The 16,074-nt window shown below is 37.8% G+C and overlaps 1 protein-coding gene across 1 annotated transcript in view; it reads left to right on the forward strand.

The window, feature by feature from the left end:
- The window catches only part of pcsk5.S (proprotein convertase subtilisin/kexin type 5 S homeolog), a gene marked incomplete at its 5' end in the record, with an annotated part of 230,007 nt that overhangs the window by 172,048 nt on the left and 41,885 nt on the right, over positions 1–16,074 (forward strand). The window contains 4 exon segments of the mRNA NM_001092999.1: positions 1,364–1,432; positions 13,267–13,309; positions 14,507–14,649; positions 14,890–15,090. Of these exon segments, the coding sequence (NP_001086468.1) occupies positions 1,364–1,432; positions 13,267–13,309; positions 14,507–14,649; positions 14,890–15,090 (456 nt within the window).

Genomic DNA, 16,074 nt, shown 5'->3' on the forward strand with positions numbered 1-16,074 from the left:
TAGTGTAATCCTTTTAAAACATATCTTTATTAAAATAATATTGCACTTACAAGATAGTAGGCATCAACAGCTCATCAATTAGTTAAGCCCAATGCATTTCATCACTAATTGGTGACTTCCTCAGGGGACCACAATCATAATCAAATCAATAGAAATCCTTTATAAGTACATACCGTCTCGCTGTTCAAGTTACTTCCACCTGTCGCAAATAAAGAGATGGTATGTACTTATAAAGGATTTCTATCAATTTGCTTATGATTGTGTTCCCCTGAGAAAGTCACCAGTTAGTGATGAAACACATTGGGCTTGAGCTGTTGATGCCCACTATCTTGTAAGTGCAAATATTATTTTAATAAAGAAATATTTTAAAAGGATTACACTCAGGATTAATCATAGCTCCCTCTTCTAGCCCCATGTCAGATTTCAAAATTAAATATAAAAAAATCAGTTAACTCTTTTGGATTTCAGTGCAGAAGTCTGCTGGAGCAGCATTATTAACTGATGCATTTATGACAGTATCCCTTTAAAATTTAAAACAATCCTTTTCTAACAGTAAACTTAAAGGGATATTGTCATGGAAAAAACATTTATTTACACTGTTTGAAATGTAAAACATTAATCCTATTCTAACAGTAAACTTAGGGGCACATTTACCTAGGGTCGAATATCAAGGGTTGATTAACACTCGATATTCGACTGTCGAAGTTAACTCCTTCGACTTTGAATATCGAAGTCGAAGGATTTACCGCAATTCGTTCGATAAATTCGAAGGATTTTAATCCATCGATCGAATCGATTTTTCTTCTACCAGAAAATTGTTAGAAAGCCTATGGGGACCTTCCTCGGTGCACCTCGGTAGGTTTTAGGTGGCGAAGTAGGGGGGTCGAAGTTTTTTTAAAGAGACAGTACTTTGACTATCGAATGGTCGAATAGTCGAACGATTTTTAGTTCGAATCGTTCAATTCAAAGTCATAGTCGAAGGTCGAAGTAGCCAATTCGATGGTCGAAGTAGCCAAAAAAATCATTCGAAATTCGAAGTTTTTTTTTATTCTATTCCTAATTCTATTCGAACTAAGTAAATGTGCCCCTTAGTGTATAAATATGCGCAATATTTATAATATTGTACACTAGACAGTCACTACATTGCAAGCTTGCACCACACAGTGGTAGGCACAAACTGGAAATTTTTTTTTAAAAAAAACTGAATTCTTAACCAATATTACATTACTTACAAAGCCCCCCACTCAAGAACATGGGATTCAACCTTACTTGTATGTGTACATAGCCAAAGGCGATACAACTTGTTATCCATGAGTTTATTTAGTGAAGGAATTGACCTGCTCTTTACTTTGTATCTGTACAGGACAAACAGAAGACCCGGACACTGACAACTGTGTGTCATGTACAACAGGATGCAATAAATGCTACACATGTAGGTATACTTTACCAGTTACTAACACAAAAAAACGGGAGCTTGAGGTGCCATTATTCCATCCAAAGCTGTAATTTTACTGGCTCGTTTACAAAGTAAAATTCAGGCGCAATCTTCCAAGTTATTTTTTTCCCCCCACAGAAGGTTATAATTTTCTAAAAAATCATTGTAAATGTGATAGCATACACAGCAACGTGTACAGTTTTCCATTGCACAGACTTATTTGCTTCAGTGTTAGTAGCTTTTAAATTGTCCCAGTTTGGGGTGCAAATTGCAGCAGATATTGCATTAGCTTGTGATTGATTAGGTGCAAATCAGTCACATGTGTAGGTGTAATAAACAAAGGGAGCCTCTAAGTAATACGTTCTCAAGCTAGGAGCTTAAGCTGGCCATAGACGCAAATCTGATCATATGATTTCTCGATTCGTACAAATTCAAACGATCGGATCTTTACATGGCCAGCTTAATTCTAGGTTCCCTTGCATTTTAATGCCATCTACCTTATTCATCAAAGCGAATTCAACCGGAATATGGGTGCAAGACACAAGTCCTTGTATTAACATATGCTCCTTGTCAATAATGTTTTAAGGGATGCAATATTAGAATTTCACAAAGAAAATTTCCCCCTGTGTCTCTAAACGCCAGAGAGCTATTATAGGAAGATTTGATTTTGAAAACGTTTTTGGAATAAGAGGAAATTATTTTAGTTTTTTGTAGTGCCAATTGCACATAAATAAATGACTTTCTTAAATCCTCTTTAGATTATTTATTTAATAGTTAAAAAAAACGTGTTAGTGAAGGTGTTGTGCTCTGTCACATTCCAGCACATGCATGTACCCTATATACATCCATAAATAGCGTTTCTATGCAAGGATGCAGTTGCAGCTCAGGCTGTGCATGATTTATAAGGCTCATATGGGGAAAATGTTCCCTGAGGAGATGAAAGTTTAAGGGCCATATTTATAAAGGTAGTTAAATTTTTTTTGAAATACATCACACTTCCCCATTTTAATGCCATAAAAGGCACACATAGCTCTAAAGCTGTGTAATGGTTTTATGTCAAGGTATAGCTGTTTATAACATTCTTGTGTGAAAAGAGTTATTGCCTGGATAAAAGCTGCATAAAACACCACTTTTTACTCCAGAATGTCTGTGCAGCCTGAATTTGACCCCATGAGCTGTGGGTTACACCAGGTTGGAGGAGGTGCAATATAACTGCATGCGTTTTTGTGTTGGTCTGCCATAAAAGAAATTGCACACCTTTATAATTATGCTGATTAGTTCTTTGAAAAGGATTTCCTGTGATCATGATTAGGGCTCTTACAGACGAGCGTTTGAAGCTGCGCTCTCCTGCGTTCCGGTTTTATGCGTTCAGCCGCAGGGGAGTGCAGGAGTAGACGCATTCAGTTTTTTTCAATGGAGCTGTACTCACACAGGTGCATGTAGGCGCCGAACACAGGAAAAATGCAGCATGTTGCATCTCAACTTGTGTTCTGCGCCTACATGCAGTTTGAAAAAAAACTGAATGCGTCTACTCCTGTGCTCCCCTGCGGCTGAACGCATAAAACCGGAACGCAGGAGAGCGCAGCTTCAAACACTCGTCTGTAAGAGCCCTTAATTACACAAATAAGGACTACCTTAGTGGATTTTTTTTTTAGGTGGTAAATATTTTGCAGTTTTTTGAATACATCTTTTATTGTTTTATAATTAGGCAATCTTGTTCATACAGTAGCATAACTTAGCACATTTTGTGGGAGACAGAGGCATGTAGACATTGGAGCTGCACACACAACCACACTAGGGAAAGGATGCTTTAACTTTTATGAGCTTCAGAATGTGACAACCATATGGTATTTTGGGTGCATAATCCTCCATCTGTCAGATAGTTAATACACTTGCGGGCATCTAGAGGACTCCTGCACCACATAACCGGGCCTGCCCTTTGCCATGGCGAGAAAGGGAAGCCTAGTAACTTTAAGAGCTGAAATTCTGTATGTTCATATCTTATTGTACAGAGAGTGCAGTTGTGCTCTCTGCACTAGTGATGCCCCCCCCTCCCCACAGAGGAATAAGCACAAATGGATGGCAAACAGGTAGAAACCAGGGAAGTTTCACATTTTTACCTTCCCAGCTTCCTGAGTTTCTGCTTTACTCTGGAGCCCTGTTGGATCATGTAGGTTTGAAGTCATTATTCCTAGTATTAAGAGGCCCACCTAAAGGAAAAAGGGCCTACTTAGCCATACACAAATGCTGCCAGGGGTACTAACCACTCAGAAAAGCCTCAGCCATTGGTTAGCTGCCTAATCCCAACTTTCACCAAGTAAGTTAAAGGAAAACTAATGCTTAACTAAAGAATTAGCTAGAAATGTTGTACATTATGTTTTGTGCTTCTGTACCAGCCCAAGGCAAACACAGCCCTTTAGCAGTAAAGATCTGTGTCTCTGAAGATGCCCCAGTAGCTCCCCATCTTGTTTTCTGCTGATTCACTGCACATGTGCTGCTTTAACTTACTGCTCTTAGGGACCGACTCAAAATATACAGTAAACATAGAATTTAAATGTCACAATATAAGGCTGATTAGTAATTAACACAGATAATTACTACATGACAGCACAGAAACCAGTGCAATCAGCCCTGTAGCATCAGCTTATATTACAGGCCAACCCCATTTTCTGCTTGATAATTTGCAATGACCCCTAAGCTTAGCTTCTCAACAGCTGCTCAGAGCCCACTGAGCATTGAGTGTCACAGACACTTTCCAAGATGGTGAGCCCCTGTTACAGGTTTGCTGCTATTGAGAAGCTGAAACTTTAGACTGGTGCAATACGTTCAGTATATAAAACATGGCATTTTTAGCCATATTCATTTTTAGGGGTTAGTTCTCCTTTAAGCTCAACAGAATCTGCTTTACAAATATGCATATTTTTCATCTTAAAATCACAGCAATTAAAAAATGTCCCTGTATGCCACTGCCTTAAATATATGCACCTATCACTGTATGCTCTTTTAGTATTATGTAGGGACCCATAGGTTTAATATGTCCCTGTAGCTTTAAATTCCTGCACTTCCTTATCTCCCTAACTGCTGGGCAGATGCCATTGTATTTAGTTACTTCATCTACACATTTTTTGTTTTGGCCTACAGGCCCTGTGACCACTTCCTGCCACATTGTAACATAATACCTGGTTAGGTTTGGCTCTTTCTCTTTTGCTTCTGGTTGCTGACCCAACTGAATGTGTTCCAGAGAGCCTGGATACACCAAGGCCCAGTAAAGCTGTTCTGCCCTAGAGGGACCAGTATCTCTAGTTCTAAGTCGGGGAGCAGGGATCCCCGCAAATGAGACTAGCCAGAGACAGGTTATAATCTTTTTTTAGCACTCTCTAGGAAAGTGAGATATATAGATTAAATAGCATGAGCAGCCTGTGCTCCTACAAGCATTGTATCAGGGAGTAGCTCAACCCTGAGCTCTGAGCTTGGCTATAGTGATGGGACCACAGCTGGATAGGGAATCAGGCTTTAGATTTAGTCTCTCTGATTTTCCACTGTATGGGATCTGGACCAGCCCTGGGCATTTCAGCCTAAAGGTGCACCTTAAACTACCCTGACTACGTCCACACAGTGCCATATCATCTCTGCTTAACTGTCCTGGCATATTACCATCTCCTAATATGTTGCCTCTGCGGATTTTTAGTGTAACCTTGTGGATCTTTTGTCTTGGACAAATATACTTTGTTCTGTTCGTTTCCTACAAGAACCTCCTGGCATCCTTTATTTTACTTTTATACACAGTAGGCTATGTGAGTTGTAGTCCAACTACACCATTCCTTCTTACCCGCCTGTCCTATGTAACCCATGCTCTATTGCTATAGTTGGATATTAACTCTTTAGGCTTAAAATTTCCCAAAATAGTGTTACAATTATTCCCCAAAATATACAGTATTGTATGTTATATGTAAGTAATTTCTTTGGATAAGCACATTCATTTAACCGAACTGCGCATTATGTTAAAGCTCTAAAAATACATGTTAATAATGATAATAATAATATAGTTCAGCATATTTTTTTGTACAACAATGTGGGCCTGTGTAAAAACAGTGCTAGAATGTACTACAAATTGCCAGTAAAATAATCCTTAATTGTAGAGTGTAAATGTATCTGTGCAAAAATTCATCCCATTGATTTCAGAGTCTGTGGTGGTGTAAAATAATAAGTTTTTGATGATAGCGGGGTGTTAAAGAGAAAAATGAAATCCCTGCAATGAACTCTTTGAAATTGATACATTCTACAATCACAGTGTGTGGTCTTAATTTATGAGTAATGAATATAACAGCTTTATTTATTTTATACCATCTTTTAGGCATTAAACATTATACACAACTTAATATCTATCTGTCTGTCTGTCTGTCTGTCTATCTATCTGTAAACATATAAAAGCCTTCTGGGCTGCACATTAAAAACTGACATCTTTGCTGAATTTTTCACTCCCCATTCATAATGTTAAAATAACCTCAAATAACCTAAATGTAAAAATAACTTGAACATGTGCCTGCTGTAGAACATACTACTGTACTAGAACTCCAGAGGATTAGGTGGATGAGCCATTACAAGCCTGTGGTTTTGAGGATTAAAGGATTCTTGGGCATAATCTTGCATACTTTTTGAGGTACATTGGAACACAAAGATTCATAAGAACAATTATTCCTAGTATTATCTGGGTATTATAGCAGTGCTGAATGTGGTATATTTATTAAAATATTAAGTAAGGGTCTTTCCCACATTTACCATATTTATCATATAAAATAATAACAGTAGAGCTCAGTTTTAAGATTATATTTAATTTTGTGGAAAACTCATCATAGCTGCCATAATTATCACCGAAAATGGGTTTTGCACTCCCATTTCATTCATTCATAAAGTTCTGAGTAATTTTTTTTGTACGAGATATCCAGTTTTCACAAAATGTAATTTTTTTTTTTTAATTATGCCTTTGGTTTCTTTTCATTTCTTTTTATTTATCTTTTATCATTTTATTTCAATACTTCAACAAGATTCTTAAGGAAGGCAACAAGTTTCCTGTTTGACATCATGGTTAGCTACACCTTAAGGCAAACATTTTTCTTTGCAAAAAATAAAACAATAGAAGGCATTGGTAAACAATGCAAGAGAAAAATGTGAGCACTGAAAAAGTGGAAAGAATTCTTTTTGTCCTTGAGCATGATTCTCACTCAGAAATCCATGTGCATTTTAAAGGCTCATATATGACAGCAGAAAGGTTGTCTGCAGAGTGACTATACAGTAGCATTAAGTGACTGCAGAACGGGTGCTTGGTCACATTTTTGCAGTTCGAATTACAGATTGATGATTAACATTTTGTCTGGTGATTCTTTTTTTGCCACAGCCACCTTTTTATTATCACTTTATTTTTTTTCTAACAAATATCATACAGAGTTTAACAGGTTAAAAATACTGGGAAATGTGATGACCTTTAAAGGAAACCATCCATCACTGGAGGGCAGCAATTTGTTAGGTGCCTCCCAGTGACATTAACCTTTTCCCCAGGCTGATGTGCTACTTCACTAAAAACATACTAGGCATGGGTACTGGAATATGGGCAGCATGTAATGGTTAAGGGTGTGAGGAACAGCATCAGACTGGGGGACCTGGGCCCCCTGCCACACCTGCAAAGTCCCCTCTGCCCCTTCCTGCTCGAGCCCAAATCCCCCTCCAGCCCCCTGCACCGCAGTATTCAGAGAACAGGTATGACAGGGCTGACCCTGGTAAGAAAATACAGGGTGTCCTTGAGTTACCATAGACCTGTGTAACAGGGGCAAATATCTCCTATGTCATACTCATGTTAACCCTTGATGTACCACAGATCTTTTGTGTGGGGGAACCTTCAGTGAAACACATGATGCAGAGAGTTGCAGTTCAATCACGTTCTCCTTATTTGTCACGGCCCTTAGCAGAACAGCAGCACATTCACAGGGCTCAATCTCCCAGCCTTTTGCAGAACATTGCCCATAACAGCACACTGCCAGGGGGGACACATGTTCACAGGCACCCCTCCTGGTTCCTGGCTGACTCAATCTGGATCTAGTCTTAACTTTTAAACCCTGTTGGGATTTCCGCTGGGAACACTATGCCCACTCACTCCTAGTGTGGGCCATAGCTGCCCATTCTAGTTACCTTCCTAGAGCGTACTATTACACCACTAGGCCTAACACTAACTTAGCTCAGTACCTCTTCCAGGAGATGACTCTACTGCTGCACTGCCCTCTGCTCATCTTGCTTCCCATGACACATCTCTGTCTCACTTCTCTGTCTCACTCCTGAATCCTTCCCTTTTGTAACTTGCTAGTCTTGTTGCATTTAAGAAGCAAATGTATATGTTTCAACTTGCATACAAATTCAACTTAAGAACAAACCTACAGTCCCTATCTTATACGTAACCTGAGGACTTCCTGTATAGTAATGTCATCATCATCATCATCATTTATTTATATGTCGACAGTACATTATCTTACATTACTGACCTAAGCAACTCCAATGACTATTCTGACTTCATTATCATTTTACTATATTTCTGTCCATTGATATATATATTAAAGCATATTAGGTTGTCAGGGGGAAAAATAGTAGTGTAGTAGAACACATTTCCCCCCTCCTCAACAGAGGGAGCCACTGCCTATCAAGACATGACTTACTCTCAATCTCTGAGAAATAAATATACAATATATATACTGTATATATATATATATATATATATACTGTATATATATATATATATATATATATAATACACACCATTCTGTTAAATTATATTACAGCTGCCAACATATGCCCCAGTATGAGATTCTTCTCTGCAGTTGATCAGTTAAAAAATCATATGAAAGAATCCTAAATTAATTATCATAAAACACAGTGCTCTTTGCTAGTACTATCTGCACTATTCATTTAATATAAGGCTGACAAAATAAGAAAATGTAGGGGATGCTGTTATTAGGAATTTTAGTTATACACTCAATATTAAGGCAGGTGTCTCACAAGACACATAGCAATCTCAGTTATTGTTACCTTTTATGTATAGAGGCCAATTTACGAATGTTTGTTTTTTTTAATTTCCACAAATCATATTTTTTAGTATAAAAAAAGGGGATTGTACTAATTACTTTATACCATTGATAATGTGGTACCAACCACAAAAAATACTAATACAAAACTGTCATTTAAAAGCTGATGAGGTCATGTAGAAGTCAATGGGAGCTGTATTTTTTCAATTATGATATTTTTGTTTGTGTATTCTTATTTGGATTATTTTCACTTTTTTTTTTTCGTTCCTGCTTATATAAGAATCTTTTAAAAAAATTACTTGACATTCGTGGTTTCAGTGAAGATGACTTTATTTGTGGTTTCAAAAACCTTTAAAACCACACAAACGCACATTTTGATAAATGGGCCTCTAAGGGCCCTGTTAATGGCTTTTCTTAGGTTGCAGAAGTCTGTGCTCCATTGTTTCCAGAAAAATGAGCTGTAGCTCCTACTCCCATCTCCTCTTTAGGGTAAGGCCACACTAAGCGATAGCGCGGCGATTTGACTCGCCGCGACTATTCGCCGCGACTTTTAATCCTCAATCGCTGGCGAAACTTTGGCGCTGGCGTCTATGGGGAATCGCTGCGTAAAAACACACGCGGCGATCTTTTTTCTATTGTCGCTCGAAATCGCCTAGCGAGGCGATTTCGAGCGACAATAGAAAAAAGATCGCCGCGTGTGTTTTTACGCTGGCGATTTTGCGCGATTTCCCATAGACGCCAGCGCCAAAGTTTCGCCAGCGAGTGAGGATTAAAAGTCGCGGCGAATAGTCGCGGCGAGTCAAATCGCCGCGCTATCGCTTAGTGTGGCCTTACCCTTAGGCTATAAGGTGGTCTTTAACTGATCAAAAGGTGTCAGAGTTTCACAGATCTTTGTCTGTTAATTGGCTCATGTGAACTAACATGTATAGTTTGTTTGTGTGCACAATGAATCATAGAATCCCAGAGATGGCTCTTATTTCATAAAATGGCAATTTACTATTTATGATTACCCAATGGCACATACTAATAAAAAAGGATATAAAAGTATTATGAAAATGGTTTATTTACACAAAGCAGAGTTTTGTATATGAGCTGTTTTATGCAATATATTTTTATAGGGACCTACACTGTTTGGGGGTATAGTTTAAACTCACTGTTCAAGGGACAGTGTTAACTTTTGGATAACTGACTTATCATCAGTACGTCATACAGCACCAGTGTCTGCTGTAGGCAGTTCATTTTCTGTTTAAATAACTGGGACGTGAATCCAGGAGGAAACCACCATGGTTCTCACTGAGTGTAATGCAGTGGTCATATCTGTTGTTGAAAGGTCTGCTGATATTTCAGTGGATAATGACTTCTGACAATTCATGAACAGCAAATATGATCATTTAGAAAATTAATTCTTACATTTGCAGCCCTGAGGGCTGATTTAATTAATCCTAACATTGCTTCATTGAGGTTTCAATGTCCATTTAACATCAAGTCAATATAAATATGTCCAAATTATTCTCACTTCTGATTCAATTGAGACAACTTCTTCAATGTGACCTGTCATGTAATATAAAGGCTTGTGAGGTTGGAAAGACGTACAATGGGCAGCTTTTTACTTATAGACACTGTGACATTATTTTTTTATTATTTTTTAATTACATTTGTCTTCACTTTTATTCACACTCTTAAAGAGGCACTTAACCTCAAAGCATTTTTTTCCCAAATGAATTAATGATGTTTGCTATGTTGATTGCAGAACCAGAGAACAGAAAGGGACAAACAAATGCTTTCAAGATATTGGAGCTTAGTGGAAGACAGGATTTGATGCACTATATTTAAATTATGTCCTATAGTTTTGGGTTTTAACAAGATTCCAGTTTTCTGCAAACCTTGTCAGACTCATTATCCTGCTGTTATTCTAGGGGTTTCCAGGCACAGTATGTAAGCACTCGTCCTTCATCTCATATGTATTTGCCTTCAGGCTTGACCATAGAACAAGATATATAACCATATATATATATATATATATAGCCACTCTGTGACTACAAACAAGGCACTCAAGTTGTGAGTCCCAGGCTGGGAACAAGAGTTGTTTGTAGTAGGTTAAAATTGTTTTGTTTAAAGAGATATTGACATCAGAAATTAAACTTAAAAAAAAAACAAAAAAACATTGTCTTTGCACATGTGTTATAATTTTGCTGTAAAAGTACTAACTCTTGCTTACATGACCTATCTACTACCTCATGTTGCTTTATGAGGGGACTACCATTTTTGTGCTGCAGTAGTCCATTACTGTTAGATATTCTGACAGGTTGGCATTTAACAATGTCTTTCCAATCTCTAAAACCTTACGTACATCTAATCCTGCAAACCTTATTCACATAAAGTCGTCACCATTTCTTTCTTTCTCATGTGCCCTCTGGAATGCACAATCAATCTGCAATTAACTCACAGCAGTTCATGACCTCTTTATATCCAAATCTATTCACCTTCTGGCTATTACTGGAATGTGACTCTCTCCCACCAATACTGCTTCACCTGCTGTCCTCTCCTATGGAGGCTTCTAATTTACTCATACCGCTAGACCAGGAGATCATCACGGGGGTGGGGTTGGATTTCTTCTTTCCCCTAAATGTAGTTTTCAAACTTCAATCACACCAACTACTTTTTCCTTCGCTTTTTTGGAAGTTCACATCGTATGCTCTTTTTTCCAATTTCCCTGCATGTCACAGTGATATATGTCCCTTGGTCCCAACTCTTTGGATCTTCTTGGATCACTTTGCTACTAAGCTTCCATAATTTCTTTCCATAGAGACATCTGCTCTAATTTTAGGTGACTTCAATATTCCCACTGACACCTCTGCTTCTCCTGCCACCTCTAAACTCCTCTCGCTAACAACTTCATTTGGTCTGTCTAAGTGGACCACTCACATAGAGAGTCATGCTTTTGATCTTATATTCTCCCACTCGTACCACTCTTCCAAACTTACTAACTCTTCCCTTTATCCAACCATCACCTACTTTTCTTTAAGATATTACTTTCATCTGCGCTATCACAACCATCTCTCTCCACCCACACATACAGAAACCTTGACACATTTGAGCCAAACAAATATCAACAATTGCAGAACAGGTAATCTCTCATATTAACAACCTTTCCTGTCTGAATATGGCAGCTTCTCTCTACAATGATGCTCTTTCAACAGCTCTTGACTGTCACAATCGACCATCTAAACCCCAACCCTTGCATACTATTTTAACCCGGTACCTCAGGGGATGTATTAGATCAGCTGAACGACAGTGGAGAAAGTCACAAACTGATTCTGAGTTCATACATTTCAATTCATCTTTCGTGCTATAATCAAGCTCTTTCAATAGCTAAAGATCCTCTAAACCACAATGACCATTTGCCACATTTAACTCACTACTATGCTCCCCTCCACACCCTCCATCCATTAACGTAACTGCCCAAGATCTTGCCCAATCGATCTCATTAGACTGAGCAAATAATCTGACAACAATTTTAGATTATCTTGCAGTCCATTCACATCCACATTGCACTCTTTCACCCCCGCAACACTAGATGAAGTTAGTTTTAACTTGTGCTCAAATCCCACAACTTGCTCCCCAAACCCTCTCACCTCCTCTATCCAATCTCTGATACACTCTCTCCTGCACTTACCCACCTATTTAATTTTTCACTCTCTACTGGTACTTCTGAATCTTTATACAAACAAACATTAATCACTCCAATCCTCAAAACACTTTCCCTTGATCTCAGCTCTCCCTCCAACTATTGCCCAGTTTCCCTTCCTCCATTCACATCCAAATTGCTGGAAAGGCTTGTTTACAAATGCCTGATCCAGCATCTCACTCACAACTCCCTTTTCGACCCCCTGCAATCTGGCTTCCACCCAACACATTTAACTGAAACCGCACTCCCCAAAGTACAAATGATCTTCTCCTGGCATAGTCAAAAGTTCACTATTCCATACTCATCCTTCTAGATCTCTCTGCAGCCTTTGACACAGTTGACCGCACAGATCCTCTTCTTGCCTTTCGGTAATTTACGGAGCTTTCTGGCTCCAACTACACATATGCCATATATGGACATGTCAGCGTTCTCTTAACGAAGAAGCCGAGACTGGCGAACATGTCGCCTCATCTTAAGGTTTTCTGGTGGGCCCCTGGCATCCCAGTCCAACACTGCACGCAACCTTCACTCTGCTTCTGACCTTTATGTCTCTTCTCCTCTAATCACTTTAGCCAATTTTCATCTATAAGACTTCTCTCTGCCTCAAGCTGTCAGACTTTCTCCTTCTTTGCAAACTTTCAAATGTTCCCTAAAGACCCACCTGTTTAGGGAAGCTTATTCAATATACCTTAACTAATCAGTCATAATTGTATCATAAACCACAAATTTGTTTCTGAAATCCTTATTTCTCAATTGTACCCTAACCTTTAGTTTGTAAAGATTTGCGAGTAGGCCACTCTAATCCTATTGTACTCTGTAAACTCTTGTTTGCTATTCACAATTTGTTCCCTGTTTGTTATAAACTAATGTAGAGCACCATGTAACTTGTTGGTGCTATATAAATGATGATGAGGTTACATAGGTACAGTTGGGTTGGCAACACTGTCCAAAGCAATAAAAGTAATTTTATATTCTAACAGGTACATTTCCTGAACACTGATAAAGCTAGATGCTCCACTGGAAATAATCATGTTTATAAATTCACTAAATCCTTAACATATCTGTTTTTATTTTAGATGATCCTTCAAGTTGTATCTTATGCCAAAAAGGATATTATATGTAAGTTTTCTTTACCAACATCATATTAAGTATAAAGTTAATATCACAATTATGAGCTTGTGTTAATTAGGTCATTCTTTCTGTTTTACATGAAGGCATACTAAGATAGCCTTCTGATATAGGCTGTTTAATATGAATATAGATCTCACCTATCTACTCCTATGTGGTGTGTCAACTGAGCAAGACTTTTGTAATCCTATGCAGAGTAGTGTATGTACTGCTTTTTCCTAGAGAGGAGAATTTACAGAATTCTAGAAATTCAGAATATCTACATCATGAGTACATCATATAACACCTGCATCAGAGTGACTACAATCATTGCTGTAGTCCAAAGCAAATATGGGGTTGGTGGTCTGTAGAAAACAAAAAAATTGTATATGTCCAGTTTCTTCTAGTTGCTCTGTGCAGAAGCTCAGTTGAATGAACAAAACATTAAAAATTGAAAGGATAGGGAACTCCACCAGATTAACTACAAAACATTTATTCCAGGTAGTAGCAACTCAACATGTTTCGGGTCAGAACCCTTTACACTTGATAAAGGGTTCTAACCTTGTGTTGCCACTACCTGGAATAAATGTTTTGCTGTCAATCTGCTGGAGTTCCCTTTCCTTCAATTTTTAATGTTTTGTTCAATCATTGCTATAGGCCTGCAGCTCAGCTTCATTTGAGGTAGCATTTGAGCTTTGGGCATTTTTATGATTTTTTTTTATCCCCCTACCATGGCTATCTAAAAAGCAGATGTATAAGTGATATATTTAAACTTAAATATACTGAAACACCCCTTAAAACATGTGTATATTAAAGATGGTTTTTAAATGGATATTATCATATTATTATTATTGTTTACCATTATAAATATTGATATTTTGTCATCTGCTGTAATTAAAGCACAAATTCCTGAATTTTTGTTATCGGCTTTACAGGTATATAGGTATATATTTTTTCCAATCTTGAACTGTATCCATGTTGTTCTAAAATGAAAACTCAATAAAAGCATAATTAAACCAAAAAAAGAGATTTGACTAAATACTAGTCCATAGTATACATAACGAGTTTTCATTTGGTAAAATTGATTATCTCTGTTCTATATATTGTAAGACCAGTACAAATTTTTAAGTGACTGTTGATGGTTCATGTATTAAACAATAAATGTTACAGAAATCATGCAAATGTATATTTACTGAGCTTTTCATCTAGGTATGAAACATACTGCTACGATGCTTGTCCTGAAAATACATACACTAATGAATCTTTAATGAGCTGCATTGACTGCGCTGATACCTGCTTTAGCTGTACAGAAGACCAGTGTATAGAATGTGAAGAAGGGTTTTATCTCCTTGGTATGTAAAATGATGTTCCTGCTTTCTTTATAAATAATTACTAATATGTTAGCTAAGTCTAAGTCAGCATGGGAAATTTGAGACATTTTTTTTGGAGTGTTCTATCCTATTCATCCCTCTAGGGGTATTTATGGCAATTTATCTCAGGACACTAAAATCAATAATATAACTAATATACACATGTAATCCCAGGCATTGCCAGTGTGTTCATTTATATTAATCTGTGTTTGGCCTCTACAGACCTGGAGTGTGTGTCTGACTGTGGATCTGGATTTTACGCTGATGATATTAACAAAGAATGTGATAGTTGCTACAGAACTTGTGACTCCTGCACAGGACCAGACTACGATGAATGCACTTCTTGCAAAAAGACTTACGCTCTGCAGCAAGGAAGATGTATTGCAAAGACAAAGAGTCCAGAAGAAGGCACTTTTATGAATAGTAAGTTTTAAGAAAGATAAAGCACTGTCCTTAGCACTAACCTTACTTATACATTTAACCTTACTTACACACATAGACAATATACACTTTGCAAAATGGGTTTTATTTTGTAAATAGATTACCCAGTTGTACTCCGTTATGTTCTACTCACAACTTGAATAATAAATGTAAAAAGCAGTGCCACTATGTAAGAACATAATTCCTTGTCTAAATATAATAAATGCTATCCACATGGCCTCAGGTGGCTCATACCCATGGGTGAACTGGCTGAAGCAAATTAAGAAGGGTTGCAGCATTTTTTTACGAGAACATCTCCTTCCTATTGTATGTCCCCTTTGGAGAGTAAGAGTAGGTGCAGTTACACTTACAGCACTTCCCTATAACCTGGCTATTTCCTATTTTTATTTATCATTACTGACAGCAGAATGCAGATTTACTTGGACATATGGCCAAACAGAGTATTATGTCTTTCTGAGACTGACTAGTAATATATAGAAAGAAAGACAACCCTCTTCTTGTGGTTACAAGTTCAACGCCTCCAAATGAAACCCAGCTTCGATACATGCACACACTAACACCTACCCCTCCATACACTCACACAAAATATATACCAATATCTATACTAATTGTAGATTTTACTATCACAATAGCCTTGGATATTATGCTTGTCCAAGAAATCCTCCAAGCCACTCTTAAAGGCATTAACAGAATCAGCCATCACAACAACATCTGGCAGGACATTTTATAACCTCACTGTCCTCATTGTGAAGAACCCCCTACTCTGCTTCAAATGAAAGTTCTATTCCTCTAGTCTGAAGGGGTGGCCTCTGGTGCACTGCTCTTCCTTAAGGTAAAAAGGTCCCCTGCTATTTGTCTATAATGTCCTCTAATGTACTTGTAAAGTGTAATCATGTCCCCTCGCAAGTATCTTTTTTCCAGCTGAAACAACCCCAAACTTGACAGTCTACCCTCATAATTTAAGTC

This window comes from Xenopus laevis, chromosome 1S (genome assembly GCF_017654675.1).
Source record: "Xenopus laevis strain J_2021 chromosome 1S, Xenopus_laevis_v10.1, whole genome shotgun sequence".
NCBI classification, from domain to species: domain Eukaryota; kingdom Metazoa; phylum Chordata; class Amphibia; order Anura; family Pipidae; genus Xenopus; species Xenopus laevis.